The sequence below is a fragment of the Pocillopora damicornis genome, chromosome 1 (genome assembly GCF_964200805.1).
Source record: "Pocillopora damicornis chromosome 1, jaPocDami1.2, whole genome shotgun sequence".
NCBI classification, from domain to species: Eukaryota; Metazoa; Cnidaria; class Anthozoa; order Scleractinia; family Pocilloporidae; genus Pocillopora; species Pocillopora damicornis.
The window spans coordinates 9,972,945-9,995,056 of NC_142670.1; the positions used below are offsets into that span (position 1 = coordinate 9,972,945).

Here is a 22,112-nt window from a genome sequence, read left to right on the forward strand (position 1 = left end):
AAAGTTCTAAGAGGAATTTTATTGCGCGTAAGACAAACAACAAGAAGGTGATAAAGCCGACAAGATGGTAAGTAACCCTGCAGTATGTAATGGTACAAGTGTGGTGTTACGGAAAGTCAGAATGATGTCCACGCTGCCTTTTTAAAGCTGCCTTTACGCCTGGTGACGAGGTTGACACCAGTTGCACTAGAATAATAATGTCAAACCTGTTTTAAGAGGCACCGTTTTAAGCGATCGGTTGTCAAAGTCGCGAAATTTACCCCTTTATTGCTTTAATTTTCACCTCTGAACAGCGGTCACCTCTATTAAGCGGTCGTGGTTACCCTTGACTGAGTCCCAACGGCCTCTCTGCACTGTCTTCCACCTTTATTGAAATATCACTTAGAGCGGGACCACTCAAATAAAACTTTCAATAATCATCCAAGTAAAATTTAATCCGAAGTTAACGTCGGTAGTATTTTGAGGCAAAGTTTTGTACAATTTTGGCATAAAATGACGATTTATATCGTTCCTTTGTAGTACCCTTATTTATTCTGTGGAACCTGTATTAAGCAGCCAACCCATATTAGCTGTCACCACGCTATTCCCCACGGGTGACCGCTAAATAGAGATTTTATTTTACCTCAGAAGAGGTCACAAAACAGATTGCGTCGAATAGTGCCCGGCGTCCAGTAGCAAGATGATCTTGCCCGAAGGAATCACCCTGAGTCCTACTGTATCACACCTACAAAACCCATGCAATCGGACGCGTACACTTTCGCGTTGTGTTTTACTCAGGCCTGTCCAAAGAAATTTTTAACGGAGGGCGCACTATAGATAGCACAGTGCTTATCCAAGTAAGTAGGGGGGGGGGGGGTAGGACTGCCACATCTCGTCCTTCCCCCCCCAGTGTTTCAGTACTGTTAGACCTCATTGTTATTTAATATAAGGCTGTCTACTTTAGTCTTAAAGACGCAGTCGAACTTTAAGTTTCACGATGATAAACTATATTAAGAAAAACAAAAGAAAATATTTTACTATATTTTGACATAATAGGCAGTTTTTTTCGCGCAGTATTTAACTTGAAGCATAAACCTATCATAGAATATATAGCTGTTTCGAGAGAGGTGGTCGGATAAAAAAGTGTAAACATGGACACGACAATGCAACCACTAAAGGTATTGTGGATAGTTTTCAGGTCACGGCACCTTAAACTCAGGATGCAAGGGAAATCTGAGAAACGTCACTGTACGTACAGCGAGTTTGATTAACTGATTAATTTTCTTCCACTTATTAAAATTTATTGATGACTGGATACCCACATTATTTTCCGAGGTCGTCGCGTGAAGTTTTTTCCGTTATTTTCTGATAAACTTTCTCCAAACAGCTATATACCTTACAGCACTTAGCTATTACAATGCCCTTCATTTAATCCTTAAACTATTTATGTGCTATGAGCTAAACGTAAATATTAGACCATAGAATCGACTAAAACTGCTATTGAAGATGTATCGGCCTCACTCTGTTCAATAGGTACCGAAAACGAATGGTGACGATACTGTATTAGCGTGGGATTACGGAGAAGAGTTACGGCCAGAAGCCAGCGGTTGACTACCCTCTGTGCCAGGCGTGGATGGCGGATTTCGCGTTTGAATCCTGTTTCAAAATACATAAACTGTATTACTAAAGTGTATTTGAGAAAATCCAAACTATATGTAGACTCCCTTAAAAACGGAACTCATGCACTGTCCGATAAAGCTACGTTATATTAATTAAGTGACATACCAGTGACTTGTTTTGGCTCCTCAGCGTTGTTTGGCTGTACGGAAATGTTGGAATGTTCTGTGACGGACAGATTTTTGAGTCAGTTTGTTAAACACAGCTATATTTACTTGTAGAGATACGCGCAATCTGATTGGTCAAGGATTGCGTCATATATTGCCTTAATCACCTCGTGTCCGAGGAGGTGATAAATGCGACAGAAAAAAAATTTCAATTGAAAAGAGCACAAAAGATTCTATCATACTGAGTTTGGTGGAACACGGCTTTCAATGGCATTAAATGAAACTGTTAAATCTTGCTTATGTACGTAGATACGAATAATCATACAATTGCGACAAAACATGCGAAACGCTTTCTTTATTTACAAAATTTGCATGATTATTCGCTTCAAGTTCAGTGAGCAATGATACGGGAATTATTCAACAGTATTCACTTCGCCTTCGGCGAATAATTGTTGATAAAAGACAGTTCGGCTGAGGGACAAATGTCGGAATAACAGATAGACAGACAAACAGAGAGGCAGACTGAATAACTGACACGCTAACAGATTTACATATTGTTTATTGGCTGACGGACTCACTGACTGACTGACGGACGGACTGACTGACTAACTAACTGACTGACTGCCTGATTGACTGACGAACTGATTCACTTGGTTACTGACCGAGCGACTGATTCTCTAATTAACCAATCCTACTCGAGTTAATACTCTCTGTGTTCTTCTGAGACCAGGAAAATTTAATTTCTTAAAAGTTGCTTACGTTTCTCCTCCGAAGTTGTCGCCTTGTTGCTTTCAATGAGCAATTGGCAGAACATTAACACAACAGGATGTCTGTGGGCTACCAACACATGAAGAAATCCAAGATACGCAACAAAACCTGTTCGTTAAATTGAAGGGGAAAATGGGCATTAGATGGGGACTCAACTGAAGTCTGGGTTACTGTTGGTTCGTTTAAGTTGAAGCTGGAGTATCTTTAGCTAAGAGACCAATCGTAATTTTATCACCGGGGTGGAGAAGGGGAAAACGGATTTTGCACGTGATAGAATGGCTTTCAGTGGGAGCAGAAGGGGAATCAGTCGTCTCTTACAGAGTTTAAAGACGAACTATTGCAAATTGACCGCCAATGAAGATTGAAGGGGGGGGGGGGAGTCCATTAGAATACTACGGAGCCCTATTGGAGGATCGGGTAGATTTCATTATGACACAACCAAAATCCTTTGATCACCTTTCCCCAGGCCTTTCTCCAGTCCATCGTGCCGCGTTGCATTGTTGTTCAGATGCTTCGGTAATTTGAAAAAAAATCAAAAGCAGCAAGAAGCAAAGTCTGAGAAGCAACAAGCAGTTGCTCAATTTTTCAACTTTTCGACAGACATACCACCGTTCGGCAAGCACTGAATGGCAGATGATAGGTCAGAAGACTTGAACACGGAGGAATTAACTTTCTAAGCATGCGTTTTTCGGGGAGCTTACCTTTGTCCCATCTCTGAAATCCTGGCATTAAAACAGTTCGGTCGAGACGTGAGAAGAAGAAAAGCCCAAGAATCATAGCTTTAGCTATGCGAAGAAGACCTGACAGGAATCCAACAATGGCGTTGAGGAACACGAACGCATACGACATGATAGAGAACAGTCGTCTAAAAATTGATTCCAAAATGAGAACAAAAGAGTAAAAAGTGAAACAAAGAAATAATATTTAATAAATATTTAATAAATTTAATAAATAATATTTAATAGCTGCTTATAGCCAGTGAGAGGAACAACCTCGAGTAGAAATCGTGGTCTACTTTCAAGAAGGTAAACATAAAGAGGAGCGTCTAAGTGGGGTTGGCCATTGGCTGTAAGGAGGCAAAAAATTTAGCTGTTACGGGTAAAAAAAATGTTTCCTACCTACGATCTGTCATTTCGAAAGATTTCAAGTAACTGTTGCCCAAAAAAAAGCCAAAATTTTGGCTGTTAGCCATAAAAGCCATCACCACATTAAGACCCTCGAGGAACCTGGAGGCAGCCCTATATGCTGATTCACGATAAGGCTCTTAAAAACATAACGACTTTCTTAAGAGAAGAGGAGAGGTAAATTCTTCAGGTGATTTATTGCAGAGCTACAGCACTCTAATTGGTAGCACATTATGATGAACTCCGCGAAAACTAATTTTCGTGCTAACATCCTGTGTCTTTGGCAAGACGAGCAGCATTTTCTTTTGCTGCAAATGAGACGAACAGTCATTTTCTCTGTTAAGCATCAAAGCCACTATCTTGGACAAATTGTCTTGAAAAATTTGCATACACAGCCAATGTTAGTTATTGCAAGAATGCAAGCTTTTGTGACGTAAATTGTTTCATTTAACGTTGCATGGATGTGAAGAGGAGTAAGACCCACGAATGGCACACCGACCCTTAACGCAAATGTAATCTCTCATTAACACATAGACGCCATGTTAACTTGCTTCTGTTCAGTAGTAGCGAACAGTTGACTCAAAAAGATGTGGTAAGAAAACGATCCTGAAGTGCAGGCGTCTTATTAGGGCGAGCTAACGTTATAAGCTGGCGATCGTTCATCCGACCGGCCATGTTTGATCTGGAGTTAGAGTGAGCCCCTCTCCTAATTTTTGACCGTCGATCACTCCCTTAGTACAAATTTCTTTTTCTCCCCAGCCTTCTTCTGCCATTAAAATCAATGATGGTGGCCAAGAAAATACTGAGCACCCGCTCGCTAAAATTACGCCTGCTGTGCAAGCTAAAAGAAAACAAATTGGCGCACAAGGCGCAGCCGAGTGGTTCAGTGATTTTCTTCCCATAAATTGACATCTTTTGTGATCTATAACTGAACACAGCCACGTTAACAATCAATGATAAAGCAACGAAAATGTGTTTATGATGACGTCACCTATGTGTCAAGAACCAGTCAAAGTACGTGCGCAGCTCAGCTTATCATGTTAATAGAAACAGAAACTGTATTTTTAAGTTACCGGTTGTCAATCACGACTGAGAAATTTGGGTATTCTCTGTCACGAAAGACGTATTGAGATAGGAACACGCGCTGGAACACTCGTAATATGACAGCCAGTACTATCGATGGTCTGAAAAAAGATAAAAAAGCAAAAAAAACAGACAAACAAACATGAGCTAAGTCAACACCTGAGGGGAAATGTAAAAAATATAAAGCAACTTATTCACGTTATCTACTTACACAGCTCCTTTCGCAGCTGATGAAATCAAATCGCGTATCATCTTAGAAGTGCTTGGAACGAGAATTAGAAGGAAGCCCAAATTTGACAACACGACAAAACCTGCAAAGAGAAACGAGCTAAAATTTGGAAAAACCAATACTGGAGATATGAAAAACTCATCATTTGAATAACCTGATTCGACACTACGTAGCGCTCTACGAAGCCTTTTTTTTTATTAACACAAGAGGTGTTAAGACATACGTGAAAGTTATGCAAACCCTCAACTTATTCCAAATCTCAACTAGCTTAGGCAACGTAAAAACGAAAAGAAACCTCCTCTTTTGATTCAATATAGGCTCGGGTCTGATATGTTACTCTGGATGTTCCTTTTGTAATTAATAATAAAATGGATCATTGGAACTACAGCGTTTACATATTTTTTTAATCATATCACGTTTGAGCAACACCAGTCTGAGCACGAAACAAATGCACTGTTTAAGGTTGAACATTGCATACATACCAATCACGGCATAGGCGACTTGGTATCCAGTATAACTCAGACTTCTTCCCTTCAAGACAAAGTATTCAGCAGTGAGGCAAAATGTACATGACCATGACTATAAACGCAGCTGTAAATGTGATCTTGACCGTAAACTGCGACCGTAAACGTGATTGCGAACGTGACGTGTTTTGACTGTTACGGTCAGTTACATTCAACCATCATTGAGTTGTTCAAGGAGCAAATTCTCAATTTCTGGAAAAAGCTGAGAGCTTTCCAACCTTTCAAATTATCGTGCCCTTCAATTAAGGTAACTTTTCAAAATATATCAGTGTAGGCATAGGTTAGTCATTTCATCTTTAATTTTGATAGGAGCGTTGAAAGCAAGCTTATTGCCATACCACAAAAGAGGCCGGTGAGAGGCAAACGTTTTGCATTAGGCGTCTATCTCCACGGTAGAGCTGGAACATGTGGTCCCTATTAAATAGAATCACAATAAACTTAACAATAATCTTTCAGTCCGAATTCAACAAACAGTATCCAGGATCCCTCCTGGTCTTCGAATCATCTGACGATTCTCTCTTTGTGTTCGAGTGGTATTCCATTTTTTCATGGCATTTTGCTGGCGGCCAAAAGACGTTCACAAGGCGAATGAACTGAACGAAATTTACCGACAATGCAACGTCAGGCAAAAAAAAGGTGTTTAATTGAAAATCGATACTTGCATATTGAATGCATAAAACACTCTATTAATGTACAAGCGCTTTAATGCTTGTCTTATTCACACTAATGCCGTCCAGGAATGCTATTGAATTACAAACAGTGACATAAAAGTAATAATGAATGGTCTCTGCACTACAGTGTTTGTGTATTGTCTCCATCGAAATTCAGGATGGTGTTAATGACTTGAAGGTTAGCGCTAATGAAAGTACGTTTTTCTCTTCTGTGTGACGATTGACGCATAAGAATGCCCAAAACTGTTATTGAATGCTGATTAAAATGGAAAATTGAATCTCATTTATGTGCAAATGATCGTATTTTGTCGCTAATGAATGTAACTTCACGCATTTGTTCACCTTTTCACATAAATGAATGCGTATTTTCTCATAATGAACAGCAAAAGGTGTAAACTAGTCACAAGTACCTGTGGCACTTCATGAAATGAAGTGTTGTTATAATATAAATCAGACCTGCGAAAATGAACGATCCGTAAAGACCACCTAAAATCAACATAAGAAATATATCAATATAGCCAACAGAAAATAGAAAACAGACCTAGCCTGTTCTAAGAAAGCAATTAGGTAGTAAAGCAGCGGAGTGGTGAACGGCGCATTTGTAAACGGTGTAATTATAGGGGCAGTGGAGCAAAAACAACGAGGGGGACTTCGGTCAGGTAACGTAACGATCCCGAACCAAATCTTCTCCGGTTTCACTTGTCTGCAACTGTCGCACCGTTTATATTCGTTTCATTAACTGAGCGCCTAGAACAGGCTTAAATAGCTCCTGGTACAAGAGCTGATAGAAGTCTCTCTTTGCATGATAAAGGCTTTTTACACAAGTGATCTCCTCTCGCGCAAGCGTCAACTTCATAATCATCTCAGCGCGAATTGGACCAATTTGTCCCCAGCAATATAGCAAAAAGTTTCTGAGGAGATGGTCGATCTCCTTACGTGGTCTTTATTTTTTGTGAGGTGTTCTGATAAAAATACTCGCAGGGGGTAAGAGTTTCTTTGAAATGTCGTGGGAAATACAGCTTATCAGAACGAAGTATGTCCTATTTGACATATGATAATGAACAATGGTAATATGACTAATTTTTATGGAGCAGTTTCCGCGGATTATAACTTATTCAGTAGTTTTGGGATGTGGTTTGATTAATTGACCAGTGAACAGAGTGACGAAAGATTGTCCGCTTCACATAGTCAAGTAGATAAAGGCTTTGAACTTGAAAGATTTTAGGAAGCAGGTAAATCATCATGTTTTACTGCCGATACATTACCTCTTAGAGTATGAATATCCAAATAGGAATCCCTGAGAACGCCTATAATTTCTTCCCACGTGATGAGCAAAGGCAATGAGACCTACATGTAACAAAGAGAAATAGAGTATGCAAGAATAATTTCATTTCAAATATTTGCTTAAAAAAATATGGGTCATAAATAGACACACTCGCGTCTGTTATACTGAAAACTTTAACCCTTGCAAAAGACAAATCGAGATGCAGAGAATGAAAAAATCCATTTCGAAATCGATAGACAAGACATCTTCTAATATATTGACTACTAACTTCAAAGACAGCTATCCCAACGAGAAACACTGTTGATATCAACTGAGTGGAAAACTTGAAATCTGAAATCATAGACGTTGTCAATGTCATTAGTCCAATCCATGAGTCTAGATTTACGCTTACTAATAAAAAAATAATGAAATAAATGAAAAAATTGATAAATTAATCAGGGCCTATCGACGATTGTAAACCATGAGGTAAAAAACAATAAAGGGACCTAAAATGCCAACGTTTTTTATGTTTTAACGAAATACCATGCACACCTGCCCTTGGTATATAAAAAAAGTTGAGAACCTTCCAATACCATTCTCTCTTGTCTGGGTATCTGAAAAAAACCGAAGACGATACTGCTGACAATAATAATAACTCTTATTCTGATCAATTCCTCACGATAACGAGACAGGGACAGGGACAGGGACAGGGACAGGGACAGGGACAGGGACAGGGACAGGGACAGGGAACAAAGACAAAACATAAGCAAAAGCACGAAGACAAGGACAAGGACTAAGGCAAAGACAAATTAAGACCAGGACAATGAAAGATAATAAAATTTAACTGTTTTTTAGTCGTGCACTGAACAGGAGCTTGTTCAGAGGACCAACTTTTTTAGAGCTTTTAAAAGTTATCTTACATTGGAAGTTTTTGCCCCAAAATGAACTTCACGTGAACAACGTCCGAATCATGAGCCAGTGAGCGGGAGCAGGAGTCCTTTCCCTAAAGAGAAAGATTTGAGGGACACAATAAAAATAGTTGCCGATACATCCAACCCTTTAAATTTTTACCCTCTTGTTGCCATTTTCTCCTGTTTGTTTATAAAGTCTTGAATTCTCCCAGATCTCATGATATTTTGTAATTTTCTTTTTATCTGGATTTTAAAGCGTCATTGAAACCTTGCTTAACGCCTTTCTTTGAATTTTATGATGTTACTATTGCCTCGCCGTGCTTAACTAAACAGGGAATGATCTTAAAACTCCAGCTAGTCGAAGACACATGCACAAATTACACACTTCTGTATCTGCTGTAAAGTGACGAAAACATACATGTTTGCAACTCTGACTTACAGCTGACTCTGTAGAAGGTACAGACCACATCTGTCTAACTCGTCGAACAATAAGGAAAGCAAATCGCGTTGTTATAAAGATGAGGCACAGTGTTGTAGGCAGGCTAGAAATAATAAACATTATTCCATAGGCTCCTGTTTTCTAAAAGGAAAAGAAATACTTTACTTTCTTGAGCCGTACGGGCCATAATTTTGTTTCATGACTCATAAAATCTAATTTATAGCCAACAGAAATAATGGCACTCGAAACAACAGCGAACAAAAATTACTCGGGGAGTGCTCTTTAGCCTTTTCTACATAAAACAAAAATAGATTACAAGGACAAAGGCAAGGAAAAAACAAAGAGAAGGACAAGGACTAAGGCAAAGACAAAAATATTTCACACCCCTGCAGGGGCGTGAATTGACTTACTTCCGACAGTTGTTCATGGCTTGAGAACGATGACGCTTTTTCAGCGCAATATATACTATATTAGTATTTTGGGTGATTTAACTCTTTCTCTATAATCCATTTCCTTAGCTTCATTCAGTAGTTCATAAAAACGCAACAAGCAGCTTTATCTACGTGACCATAAGGAAACACAAGTTCTTCACGTTTGTTGATGCATTCCAAAACTAATACCTTATAAACAACGTGGCAACGTATCTCTGTAGCAAGTTGAAAAGAAAACCTGAAAGAAACCAATGGAAGTCAATGAGTTGAACGTATCATCTGGCCCTTTCGGGAAACTGTCGAAGTACTGGAGGGATTGTAACTTAGAAAGGCATCTCGACCAAGAAAAGAAAGACAATATACATCATAACATACCGCGCCCAAGTCCTACCTAATTCCCAAAGAACTACCATGGTACAAATCTTTATGTACCCATAACATGACGTTTGCAGTTTCACTTCGTCTTATATCAGGGATGGCAAAGCAAGCTTAAAATGGCAGAAATCGCCAGAAACCACCACAGACACACAAGATGTGAGTAAGTGTTATTGAATTCACTTGTAAAATGTTCACATGTCGAAATGTTTATCGTTGCAAATCGACCATATTTCGTTCCCCATACTATTCCTTACAACATGTTCAAATTCTCAACGGTTCCTCTTGGAACTCAACCCAACGTCACACAACGCGTGATGCTTTCATAAATTAATCGTTTCCTTTTTTTCGAGACATGAGCCTGGGACGGGTGTAATCATACTATTTTAAAGAGTTGACATTTCCTAAAACTATTGTTCAATTGAAGATTTTAATTTTAAAACCGTACAACTTTAGAATTTTCAAAATTTTTAATCAAGAAGTTAGAGTTGTTGTTGGCTGCGCTTGGAGCAACTCTTACGCTTCTCTCGTGCTCTGCAAACTCCCCGCGTGGTGCATCCATAAATCGATATATGCACGCTAAGCATGGACCAATTCTTTAGTACTCAGCGTGTTTATTGTAAAGAAACCTGCATCAACTTCGAAGAGTTCCGGTTTGTTTTAGCCCCATACCTAAAATTAACGTTCTGATATCTCATGAAATCGCATGTTCTCAATTGAGAACTTATGTCACAAGTATTTTCGAAGTTTCACGAAAAACACTCTCCATAAAAACGAATAAAGGGATGACCGGAATTTCTACTCTGTCTCACTATGTCTGACTTAACGAACTAGTGTAAAAAGTCCCATAATTAAAGGAAATACTCACATACATACCTCAACACGCCATAAAGAAAGCCAAGGATAGAACCAACGAACTTGTATTCGGTTGTGAGGCAGACAAAATATGGATAGAATAGTATTGTAAAAAGGAGGACAGCCAACAAAACGTCGATAACTAAGTAAATAGAAAGAAAGAAATTGCTCAAAGGTTTAATCAATGATTCTTGGACCTCAAATACTTCTTTAACAACCATAAAAGAACTCTTTTAATTCTCGGTTTTTGCAATTACTTTGTCTTTTCTCAAAAATACTTTTGGTTCAGTCTCCTAGCTTTGGTTGTCTCCTTGCAGAGGTTGTTTTTGTATGGGTGTGTTCTTGTGTACTTGTTTCGTTTTTTGCTATCAATTTTTTTATTCAATTCATACATTTAGTTAGCTAGTTTAAATTTTGGTTTTGTTCGTTTTCAAAGCCTTATTTTTCCTCTATATAATGATTTAGTTTTGAATTTTGGGATGGTATTTCAGGTTTAAACGAAACATTTAGCGATATGGCCATGCGCTTGTTGTGATGATAATGCTGTACTTTGGAGACCACAAGGGTTTAGCCTGTTATTACAGAGCAATTTACTGGAACCTGGATTAGACATCCATCGTGCATTATGCGCATAACGGAGAGATTTCTGTGGGAATATGCTCTACATGTGTTACTTTATTTTTATCTTCAACCGTGATGATTCTTACTTCCAACACCGCTAAGAAACTCGATCATAACAGCGCTAGAGTTACCTACTTTTTACCCAAGGAGATTCCAATGGGACAATCGAGATACTGCCGCTTCCACCCAATGCCATTCTTATAACAGTGCTACCTGTGGCTCCAAACGTAACAGCAATAGTCCACCTGTTACTGAGACCACCAAGAAAGTTCATGGGTCTAAAGAGGAATGATGCAGATATATTGTCACTATGGAAAATTGTAATGCAGCTTGATCAGAAGCCACAAAACCAGCAACTTGTTGATAAATTGCACTAACTTTTTTCTCTTTTCAAATCCTGGTTGGCGTTAAACTAGCCTGAAGAGCAAGCGAAATTTTGGCGAGAGGACCAGAGTGGAAGTTAGTAGTTATTAGGCTAGTTGAAACAACTTACCGCACCTATGCTTGAAATTTGGAGTCAAATAACACACTTTTACACGTGATGGACAAGCTTTTGAGACACGCTTTCAGCTTTGAACCTTTATCTTTTGAATTATACTTAAATTGTGGCGTCTATCTAGATTTGAATTATTTTGTAACGTGAAGACTTCGTAATATACGGGATCAATTGCAACGCAAAGCACGACGGGTTCCAGTGGGCCAAATCACTGAGGCAGAGGCTTCTATCTGGGTGCATGCGCATGCGTGTGGGTGTTTGTGTGTGTGTGTGCATTTGCGCGTGTGTATGGGGGCCCAATCGCTCAAATTCTAAATTTGCTATGAAACAACTATAAAAATATCTATTTTAATAAACGGACAACATACATCAGTAGTCCAGGACGCCCATCCCAGAGTTCCAATTTAAGCTTAGTGCGTCGCTTCAGGAATGAAAGAACTAAAATAATAACCAACTGCAAAGAAAAACATGAAGAAACATTAAATGATTCTTTAAAATAAATCTTATTTCATGGATTACACAAACAACACCGCATATAAGGAAAACTTGATTCCCAGCGCCAATTGTACAATCACGTATCGCACTCAGGCTAACGACCTTTCATCACCAGTTTTATCATGATTGTTTTCCAACAGACATAACTAAGAACACTTAAAATTATTTCCTTTTCTACTCTATTCGAACTTTAACAAATAATGGCTCCTTTCCAAGTCCATATCCACACGGTAAAGAGCAAGGAAAAAAGGAAATCCGCTATCGCTGCCGTTAACGTTGTCGTCATAATCATCATCATCATCATCATCATCATCATCATCATTATAATTATCATCATCATCATCATCATCATTATCATACTCTACACACTCCTAACCGTCATTATTGCTGTCGTTATCATTATTTTTGTAATCATTACCCAACAAAATATACGAAATATAACAGAGCACTCACTGCAGGAGCAAGACATCCAAAATCAAAGTCTCTTTGCTGGTTGTGAGCTTTAAAACAGCTACAGCAAAAGAAAAAAAGAAATATAGTAGCTTAAGCATCCATAACTTTCAATATGTATCATCTTATGAATGTAGTATGAAAAAACGCTCTATAGACAGAATTCATAAATGGCGCCCTCTCGGAACGGCCTGGTTTCGAACACATGTAAACGAAGTCCGAAAGCCACTCAATGAAAGGGCAACTTTATATCGAGATGCTTTTTACGGTACTTCAAACCCAAAATATTAGCGTTCTTTTGTTTATTATCGTTTGTGGTAGAATATCCGGGAGACTATATGAAAGTTGTGGAGTTTTGAAACCTCGTAAAAAGTCTTTCCTTATGGATGAGAACTCAGAAATGCCAACACATGGCTGTGTTCCTCTGTGTACGAAGAAGATTTATCGAGACAAAGTAATTGGTGCCAAAATATCTTACCTCCGTTTTCCATTCGAAGAAAACCTGAGAAAACAGTGGATTCACACAATGTGAAGGGACTTAGGCAAGAATTTCTCTATATCAAGTTCAAACAAGGTTTGCTCGAGGCACTTCATGGCCGAAGATTTCAAGACTACCTCAACGCACGTGGTGTCTTTAAAACCGGGAGTAGTGCCTTCAATTTTTGCGTGGAAACGAAGTTCTCCACGACAACGATCTCCGCCTACTCCTCGTTTGAAAAATAGGAGAGAAATTTTGATCGAGACGCTATGGGAAGAAAGTCTGGAAAGAACGTCTATCGAAATTCCCAGTGCGATATCTTCATCTTCATCGACGACAACAACAATCGGTGACAGAACCGGACTCTTATTTCACCGAGCGTCAATCCGTGAAGGATACCAAAATTTATGAACTAGAGGACCAGATTGTTGCATTGTTACAAAACAAAATCTGAACAACATCTAGCCAAATTATTTTATATTTCTCAGTCGACTTTCAGTCGAATTTTTATTACACGGTGCAACTTTATGTACTTAAAACTAGGCCGGCTGAATATTTGGCCATCCAGAAGGCTTCTTGATGAGACAATGCCAGAGGATTTCAAGGCTAAGTACCCTTCAACAAAGATGATCATTGACTGCACAGAGATTCGCTGCGAAATGCCACCTATTCTTCTTTTAAATAGTGAACTGTTTAGTTCTTATAAACATCACACCACTTTAAAGGGACTAGTAGGAATCTCACCCAAGGGGTCTTTCGCATTTATTGAACAGTTGTACACAAGCAGCATATCAGAAAGGGAAATGGTTGAGCGCAGTGTTTTTCTATACCTCTCTTTTTCTAAACGAGACTCTATAATGGCTGACAAGGGTTTCACCATTGAAGACGTACTTCCCCTGAGTATCTCCCTCAATATACCCCCTTTCTTGGGGATGTCAGATCATATGTCACCTGAGGATGTGATTAAGACACAGGATATTGCTTCGCTGATAATTTATCGAGAAAGAGCTATTAACAAGGTCAAGAACTTTTTAATTTTTGAAGGAGTAATTCCTTTAAGCCAGTTTGGCATAGTAAATCAAATGTGGTGTGTGTACCACGTTGTGTAATATGCAAGATCCTATAATTACATGGCAAAGTACAATGATAGTAACTTAAACAAGATGCCCCCATGATAACAGAAATTGGCAACCCCAAGCTCATCAACATCTCTGCGCATGCATAGAATTTATGAAACAGATTAGATCATGCCTCGCTTGTGAGGCACCAAGTGCTGTTCACTCGAAAAGACATTAAAGTCCAATGTACATAATATTTAGATGGAAGTTGATATGCTTTTCTTAAACTCCTGTGATGCAGTTTTAATGAAACCTTTAAGGGAATCTCCTCGACAGCCAAAACCTCAATTCTTCGCTCTTCAATAATTAAGGAATTCTCCCCTCCAGTGAAGCCCCTTAAATATCATCTTCTGTGAGAATAACAACGCTATCCGATGAACTTGCCAAACAAGACGCCATAGTGATACTGAATAAAATCCTTTCGAGCCTCGTTTTTCTGTATTTGAAACCAGGCTTTTCCGCGCGGCCGCCATTTACGAATTCGGTGCATATAGTATTTTGCATGTGGGGCACGATGCGAGGACACTATCCCAGCTAGAGCACTGAAAACACTGAAAGATCTGTAGTCAGAGTGACGCGGAGGTTCCTTTGCTACATAAATGTTTACCTCTCCACCTGTATTCTGAATTGAATAATTAAACGGTTACTGACTGGTTTCTTTTTGAAGGGGAATGAACAGATGAATAATAATGGCAATTAAAAGCGAGTGAAGTCCAATTTGGTCCTGCAACCTTGAATCGGCAGTGCGATTTTTAGATCAATGGTACTAGATTTCTGACAGAAACGGATAACGAAACGTCCTTTAACACTTTCCATTTATTAGCATGGCGCATACATATAGCTAATCATAATTCTAAATGAATTAGATAAACATACGTGTCTGTAAAAAATGCAGATTTTCTGAAATGGAACGAATGGAAGCCGGAAATCTTAAATCAGCGCGGATATGTTCGCAGCTTTAAAGCGACACTTGGCTCATCACTAACTAAAATAGCCTACATGCAGTTGTTATCAATGTTTGCGTATTTCAAAACCGAGCGTGACTCAACCAAAACCATGAAACATTGCGTTTGTGAGAACAGACCATAAACTTTTTAGCAATAGACTTCGCCAACAAACTCTTGAAACCACTGGCACCATTTGATGCTATTTCTTCACTTATTCTTTAGCCGATTTGAGAAGCTTTTCTTTGAAACATTCGCTGCCATGTCAAGTCTTCGAAACTTCCTCAACGAGATGCATGTATTCGATAAATGGGACAAATTAAAAACTTGTTACAACCCTTTCTATCACTTACTCATTCTCACTTGTCGCTTCTGAAGCCATTATGACTGCTTCTCTAAGCTCGATAGGTTTCCGCTTCACTGATTAACACTTCCCCTTAGAGACAAACGACTTGCGCAGACGTTAAAAATTACATCGCCTCTATTTTGCTGTTTCAGTCTATCCATGGGGAATGGGTATAAATCTACTTACTACGTCATGTATGGGGAATTATCATGGACGTTATTGTATGTATGTAAAGTATAGTAAAAAATATGAATTGAGTAGATAATAATTCCCCATACATGATCAACCTAGGTAAATCGGCTGGTAAACCGCTGGCAGATAAACTTGGGCTCATTTCTGTGAAACAGCTTGAAACTCAAAATATACGATTTTTTTGGGAATATTCCACTTTTATTATCACGTGTATTTTGCGGTGGCCTTTTAAATATGGAGTTGTCAGATGTTCAGCGTAAAACTTGGTAGCGAAATAGTTTGAAATGGAGGCTACAAAAGCGACTGGATTGACTTTTGGACGAAGACGATCTCTCTGTTGCCTTTATCCGTGTTTCCCACGTGGATTCTGACAACGAAGCACCCTCTGATGTCGAAAGTAGCGAAGACAAGAATCAGCAGATGAAAGTGGAGAAGAAAACGATGGCAGCTGAGAAAATGAGGAGCGTGACAACTCGAATTTGATTTGGTCATCCTCAAGACCGAAACTTCAATAAAAGGGTTGTTGTGACAATAGAAATGGAGAACAGCAGTTATCTTAACTATGCTCGTCCCTAATAATGTTTACCAGCTGATTGTGAATGAGATCATCTCATTCAAAACGCCAAAAGTTCCAACTTCATCCAAACTCGCGTGGTCATCTCAAAATTTGACTGTTCTAGAGCTGAAGGCTTTGCTTCAGGTCTCACCTAAGCAATGGGCTTATTGGAAAAACCCAACTTGAAGTCTTACTGGTCTAGTAATTTAGATTTTAACACTCCAATGTTTCCTAACCCAATAATTATTGAGAGAACCCTATCCTAGAATTTTGCGGCTTGTGTACTTTGTTGATAACATCAATGCTCCAGACCCTGATGACTCTAATGAGATTTACTGTGGAAAATCAGGCCGTTTTTTAATGCCTTGCAGCCCAGATTCACTGCAGTTTGTGCACCGTCACAGAATTTGTCTTTGGATGACACTGATGAAATTCCCGGAACAATTCAAATCAGTAGGCTAGCTGTTTTCAAAGAGAAACTAGTGGATCACCTTATAGCAGGAAATTCTTTTCGAAGAGATAGCAGTAACTGTTAGTTTCGAAACGCGTAACTTGAGTACTTTTCTGTTATGTTTGATCCGGTCTATTATTTCTTCGTTGGTTAATGATTATTACTTAATATGTTTTTTATTTCAATCAGTTTCATTTAAGCATTTGTTCCAGATATTATATTTCATATTTCATCGCTATAAGTTGCTGTCGACGCCACCAATTTTGTCTGCTATTTACGTACGATCCACTATCAGCGATTCATCTACAATCATTAGGAGCTAAACCAAAGTAAGTTTTTCTTTATTTCTCATTTAAGATATTTCCTTTTTTTGATACGTATATCGATTTATTTCTCGCTTCCAGTTCACTTTATAATCGCTTCATTGTTAATTAGGTTAGTGTTACATTTCTCAGGGATATTTTCTTAGTTCAGTTTCTGCGGCATTTTTTTTTACTTTGAACCACGCAAATTCAGCTACAACGTTACCATCAATCATAACTACGCTATCTTCAATCCTACTTTGCCCTCTTCATCTGTGATTTCACACCGACCTCCTTATTTTCATTTGTAATTTTGATTACGTACTTCATTTGATTAAACTGCGATTTATATTGTGCATTCAGATTGTCTTCTCACTTCTACACCAGTAACCTTTGAAGGTTAAATTAACTTGTCAGCAAATCCCACCCAGTCATCGGATATCTGCTTCATCCATGCGCAGTTTCACTATCCCATAAAAAAAACTGGCACTAGCAGAAGATGTAAGGTACACATACAACCAGTGGAAACAATCATTGAGTGTGGAGTTTGCCAAGTGCAAATGTGTCTAGCACCTTTGCTTCCTGCGATATCACACATTGAAAGAATATCTCTTTGATGACCCTGACAGAAATAATTCTGCTAAGGGCTGTTATTTAATTCAGTAACCTCTGCTGTAGCTACATAAAATATAGGTGTCTTTAAGCCAACTGTCCATGATCTTAGCAACTCTAGCTGCTGAAATACGAAATTTGTCTAGCATGTTTCTTGGGCTGCAGAAGTTTGATTTAAAGGAAGACAAACTAGAACTAGAATATCTTATTATAATTAAAACTTGATGACTCAGAGAGACTAAGGATTCAACCATGAAGACATTTGTAGAAAACTTGGGATAATACCTAAATTTCATTTGTATATCACATAAATGAATTCCAAATATCAATCAAGGTTTTCTCAGTCTTAAGTTTAAAAATTGAGTTGATATTGTTATTAGTAGCTCTTTTAAATAGGTTGAAAAGTTTTAGAAGGTATATTTTTCTCATTTTGCAAATAATTGAATTTACTTGAAGGTGAAGTTGTTGCAACATGTTAAAATGAAACACAACATTAAACTTTATTGATATGTAAAAAGTTTTCATTTGACTCTATACTAGCAACTCTCTGTATTATATTTCGAGCCAATCATTTTCCACAACTTGTAAACACCATTACAAAATAATAAGTAAGGGAAATGGAAAATCTGTGGTACTATATACACCATATTTGAAATGCCATGTCCATAATAAGCTAACAGGATTGAGGAGGGCGTATGTGGGAATTGGCTCTCTTGTCTGTATCATTAATTTGCTAATCGCTCCTGTTGCCAATGTTTTGATGAGGTTGGGCCGTCAGGGCAAAGGAACTGAGGATTTTAGTAGGCAGTGACTTTTCTCAAACCTGAAAACTATTGTCGTGAAAAGTCATACTTGTGCCTTGTAACTCATTCTTATTCTGATGAACTAGCTTTTAGAAAGATACAATATTTTATTACATAAATTTGATGCATAGGCTATAGACAAAACTTTAGTTGACTGTACTTTTATAGCCAATACCAATCCATTTACCTTATCAAATGTTAGTTGGATTAGAGGAAAAAGTAATGTGCCATACATCTGCAAGATTTCATTTAATTCTTTTAATTACATGAATATTAACTGATACTAGAAGATCTAATAATATTCAAAATTAAAAAAACTGGTTGAAAAATTAAAATTCAGTGTAGGCCAGATGAACAACATCCTTAGAGAAAGAAATGTGTACTAATGCAAAAGTTAAGCAAACTTTTTTAAAACACCTGCCTGTAACTGTATAGTACGTAGTAAAGTCATTTGAAGTAGTCATAATCCAAGTTTCAATATTGGAAACACATGCATATGCAGATTCCTATCAACCTGTAGTTCAAGCCTGACATGACTTCATAATTTTGATGCACACCTCAAAAGGAGAGCAGATAAATTTCAAGTTTCTATTTGTTCAGTTTAGGTTAGTGAGATAAAATCAAGTCAAACATTCACACAATGACAGGTTCAAGAAATTTTCACAACCAATTTATAAGGTTAGCCTACCTGGAACAATAACCTTCATGTACAAATTAGAACAGGTTAGTGCTCATAGTGGGAAAAGTCACTGTCTTACAAGAGTACTTTTTAAAGAGTTATTTTTTGTCTATTTTAAAGGCACTCAAGTGCTTTCAAAAAAAGAACATTTGCTTATGCACAAAAGAACTATCTGTGGTAGGAGGGCAGGCTTTCCTTTCTTCATTTAAAAAATATACTGAGGTTATCATCTTTCCACAAGCTCAGTGGACAATGGGAGTGAATTAGACTGATAGTGACTATTTTAATTGAGTAAACATCCAGAGGAGGACAAAAAGTAAGATATGGTCAGCACAACTCTCTTATTTTAATTTTTTAACCTATAAAGCCAAGGCAGTTATATTCTTTCTCTGTGCATGGCATGGTCACGTACCCTGTGACCAATTCCTTATGTCAATGTTTAGTTTGGGTATGACCATAGGTAAGTAAGAAATACCTTGCACCATTGGAAGTTTGAGCAAGAGTATTTCATACAATCTAAATAATAACAATATTACATGTTAGAATGTGGTTACTTACTCAGAAAATTATATAATCAGACAACTCCCAACAAAGGCAGTCAGTTTGTAGACTCACCTGCTTCAACATTTGAGGGCTTAAGGTACAGAGAAATAGATCTCATAGTGGTAAACAGTTACCATTAATACAAAGTTGAAAGTTTGAAAGCTAAAAGATACACATTACAATCATGGGTAATTGCTATCTTCAGCCTCATCATCCTGATACATGTGAAAAAATCAAATGTTACTCACATATTCAATTAATATCCTGAATTAAAAGTTATAATTTTTTTAATAACCTGCTTCCTCTAATTGTGCTCCAGATGTAGTAAATGGTATTGAAGAGAAAGGAAGAAAGTTCTTGGAACATTCTATGTTAAATGAAACTTCAATTTTAATTGCAACAGCAATAAAAACATCTGTGAAGCTATTATAACAGTTACCTTTCCATGTAAACAAACCATAATGAAGCAAGATATGAATAAATTGAATCTTGTCCAGTTTGAATGTAGAATTCAAAATCTATTTAACTTGCTGGTGAATAGGAAAAACCTCAATATGTTTTCCTGCTTCTATCATTCTTAATAGCACAAATCAATCACACCACCACTTCAGTTTGATTTGTTTGACAATGTGTACTTTTTCTTATGGTCATCTATTTTTATTATCTTTCTTTTACCAGCTGATATATGAGAAGAATCAAGTCCACACTGGTGATTTTACACATTGTAAGTAAACCCTACAACTGATTAAACTTTATTTGATCCAAAACATGAAAGGTAACGGAGGAAGTTAGCTAGCAAAATTCAAGTTACCCTTCTTAATTATTCTGTGATGTTTTTTCTATCATAATATTATGGTAAAGTTAACAGTTTCCCTCATTTCACTGTCTTCTGTTCATTGTTTGTTTGCTTTCCCAACAATCTTAACTATTGTTGCCAACAAATGTGAGGTACATATAAAATGTGTACAGTTATTAAAGACATCATGTAATCAGTTTAACAAATGTAGAATATTCCTTGAATATATGATTGCAGTAAGTGCAAGTGCCCAGTAAACATCATTCTGTGGTCTTCTACTCCTCCTCCTGGGAGGTCACCAAGCTTGCATACATAAAAATTGAAGTTCAATGACTCAAGTAGCTTTTTTGGCTACAAAGATCAACAAAGAACAACAGCCACACCAAAAAATATTTTGAAAGACACCTCTAAAATGGTAGTTATACAAACCAACATGTATGAGTGAAGGATGTGAAGCATTATTATGATTATCAATTTGCTATTCCTTACTTGCAAACAGCTTATTTCTAGCAGCTTTAAAAAGTTCTGTATTTCCCTTTCAAAAAAAAGCATTTCCCATGAAAATTGAAATGTTGAAGGCATATTAAAGATGCCAGCAACAGGTATTTCCGTTGGAAGTGTTTGATAAGATCAGATTCTCATCACATTTTGTTTTTTTACATCTGAAAGCATAAGGATATTTTAATCATTACAATGTAATGGATCCCCATTTAGCACTATAACTCCCAAGATCTCATGAGTAATTCTCCTAACTGTTTCCCAGATGATTCTCATTACATTTGTTTGGAGAATTTGGTATCATTATCCCATAATTAATATTTTTCTTACTCTCATCACTTGTCTGCATGATATTTTATAGATACAGTATGGAGAAATTCTGTTTTGGTCACTCAGTAGTTAAAGGGTGAAGACAGGGTAGTTGTATATACAAGGAAGATGGCAAATAAATATAACATTATACTCCTGTAAATTGTTCTTTTTTAGAATGAAGTTTCAAACTCATTGAAATTAAGTTGACTTCATGATTCAGATTTTAGTTATAGAAACATGTAATACATATCTCTACAAGAATGAAAAGGGATTGTCATTTATGAATTTTAACATAGAAAATGCCAAAACCTTTGAGATGGAATTTACGAAAAACTATCACAATGTGGCATATCTATTCACTGAGATTTTAATCATTAGCTGGCATACAGAGATATAAAAGACCCTTTGTAAAAAAAACACAGAGCAATAAAATTAAAGATTCAGGAGAAGCATATGACATAAACTAGTTTACTGATCTTCCCGCCTAAATTCCATCTGGAAAGAGAACTCTGCAACTCCTCTGTTTTATCTTCTCACACTTGAATTAACATAAAATTTAATTATTTCCTCGCAGGTTAGGGAGGAAATAAAAGAAATGGTTGTATGTTAATAGAAACCTGTTAAAATAAAATAAAGCAGAAGTTTATTACCAACCTGTCTATGCTTCTGAATAAAGCTATAATGGGTATTTTTAAGCAATTTTCTACATATGTAATCCGAGTGCAATATACAGTCATAAAAGCATTTATCTTGGAAGGTTACACAAACGGACTCTCTAAAACTGCTCTTAAATTCGAAAACAATAGACAACGATTATTTACGCTGCCCATTAGCTTACCAGCGTGTTTGTAAGCTCAAATTGCCAGGACCTAGTTCTTCAGTTTCCAGCTTTGGGGAAAATTAACTTATCGCAAGCACGTTCATCATAACCCGAGCACTAAGTACGCCTCGAGATGTTGAGCGAAGAGAAAGTGGCTCCATGT

General features: G+C 37.5%; 1 protein-coding gene and 1 long non-coding RNA gene across 3 annotated transcripts; one reads left to right on the forward strand and one right to left on the reverse strand.

Annotated features, from left to right (window-relative positions):
• Position 1: 1 nt before the first annotated feature.
• LOC113680302 (stimulated by retinoic acid gene 6 protein-like) lies at positions 2–15,688 on the reverse strand. 2 transcript variants are annotated; one of them, XM_089200675.1, is made up of 20 exons: positions 15,393–15,688; positions 12,503–12,560; positions 11,923–12,008; positions 11,194–11,336; positions 10,459–10,579; positions 9,397–9,445; positions 8,777–8,917; positions 8,347–8,429; positions 7,979–8,040; positions 7,716–7,777; positions 7,428–7,509; positions 6,573–6,648; positions 5,830–5,905; positions 5,450–5,498; positions 4,950–5,049; positions 4,729–4,839; positions 3,233–3,396; positions 2,523–2,639; positions 1,765–1,821; positions 2–1,635 (listed from the first exon to the last, which is right to left on the reverse strand). In XM_089200675.1, the coding sequence occupies exons 1-20, from the start codon at positions 15,419–15,421 to the stop codon at positions 1,451–1,453; spliced, it is 1,851 nt and encodes a 616-aa protein (XP_089056801.1). In that variant the 5' UTR covers positions 15,422–15,688; the 3' UTR covers positions 2–1,450. The 2 variants fall into 2 exon arrangements, with proteins under 2 accessions (XP_089056801.1, XP_089056849.1); XM_089200723.1 differs by lacking the exon at positions 15,393–15,688 and adding an exon at positions 11,436–11,475 and having other exon boundaries at positions 12,503–12,556.
• A 3,118-nt stretch (positions 15,689–18,806) lies between these two features.
• On the forward strand, positions 18,807–21,782 carry LOC149051882 (uncharacterized). The gene is made up of 2 exons (XR_016187016.1): positions 18,807–20,247; positions 20,614–21,782. It is a non-coding gene; the product is annotated as an uncharacterized LOC149051882 (long non-coding RNA).
• The last annotated feature ends 330 nt before the right edge of the window (positions 21,783–22,112 follow it).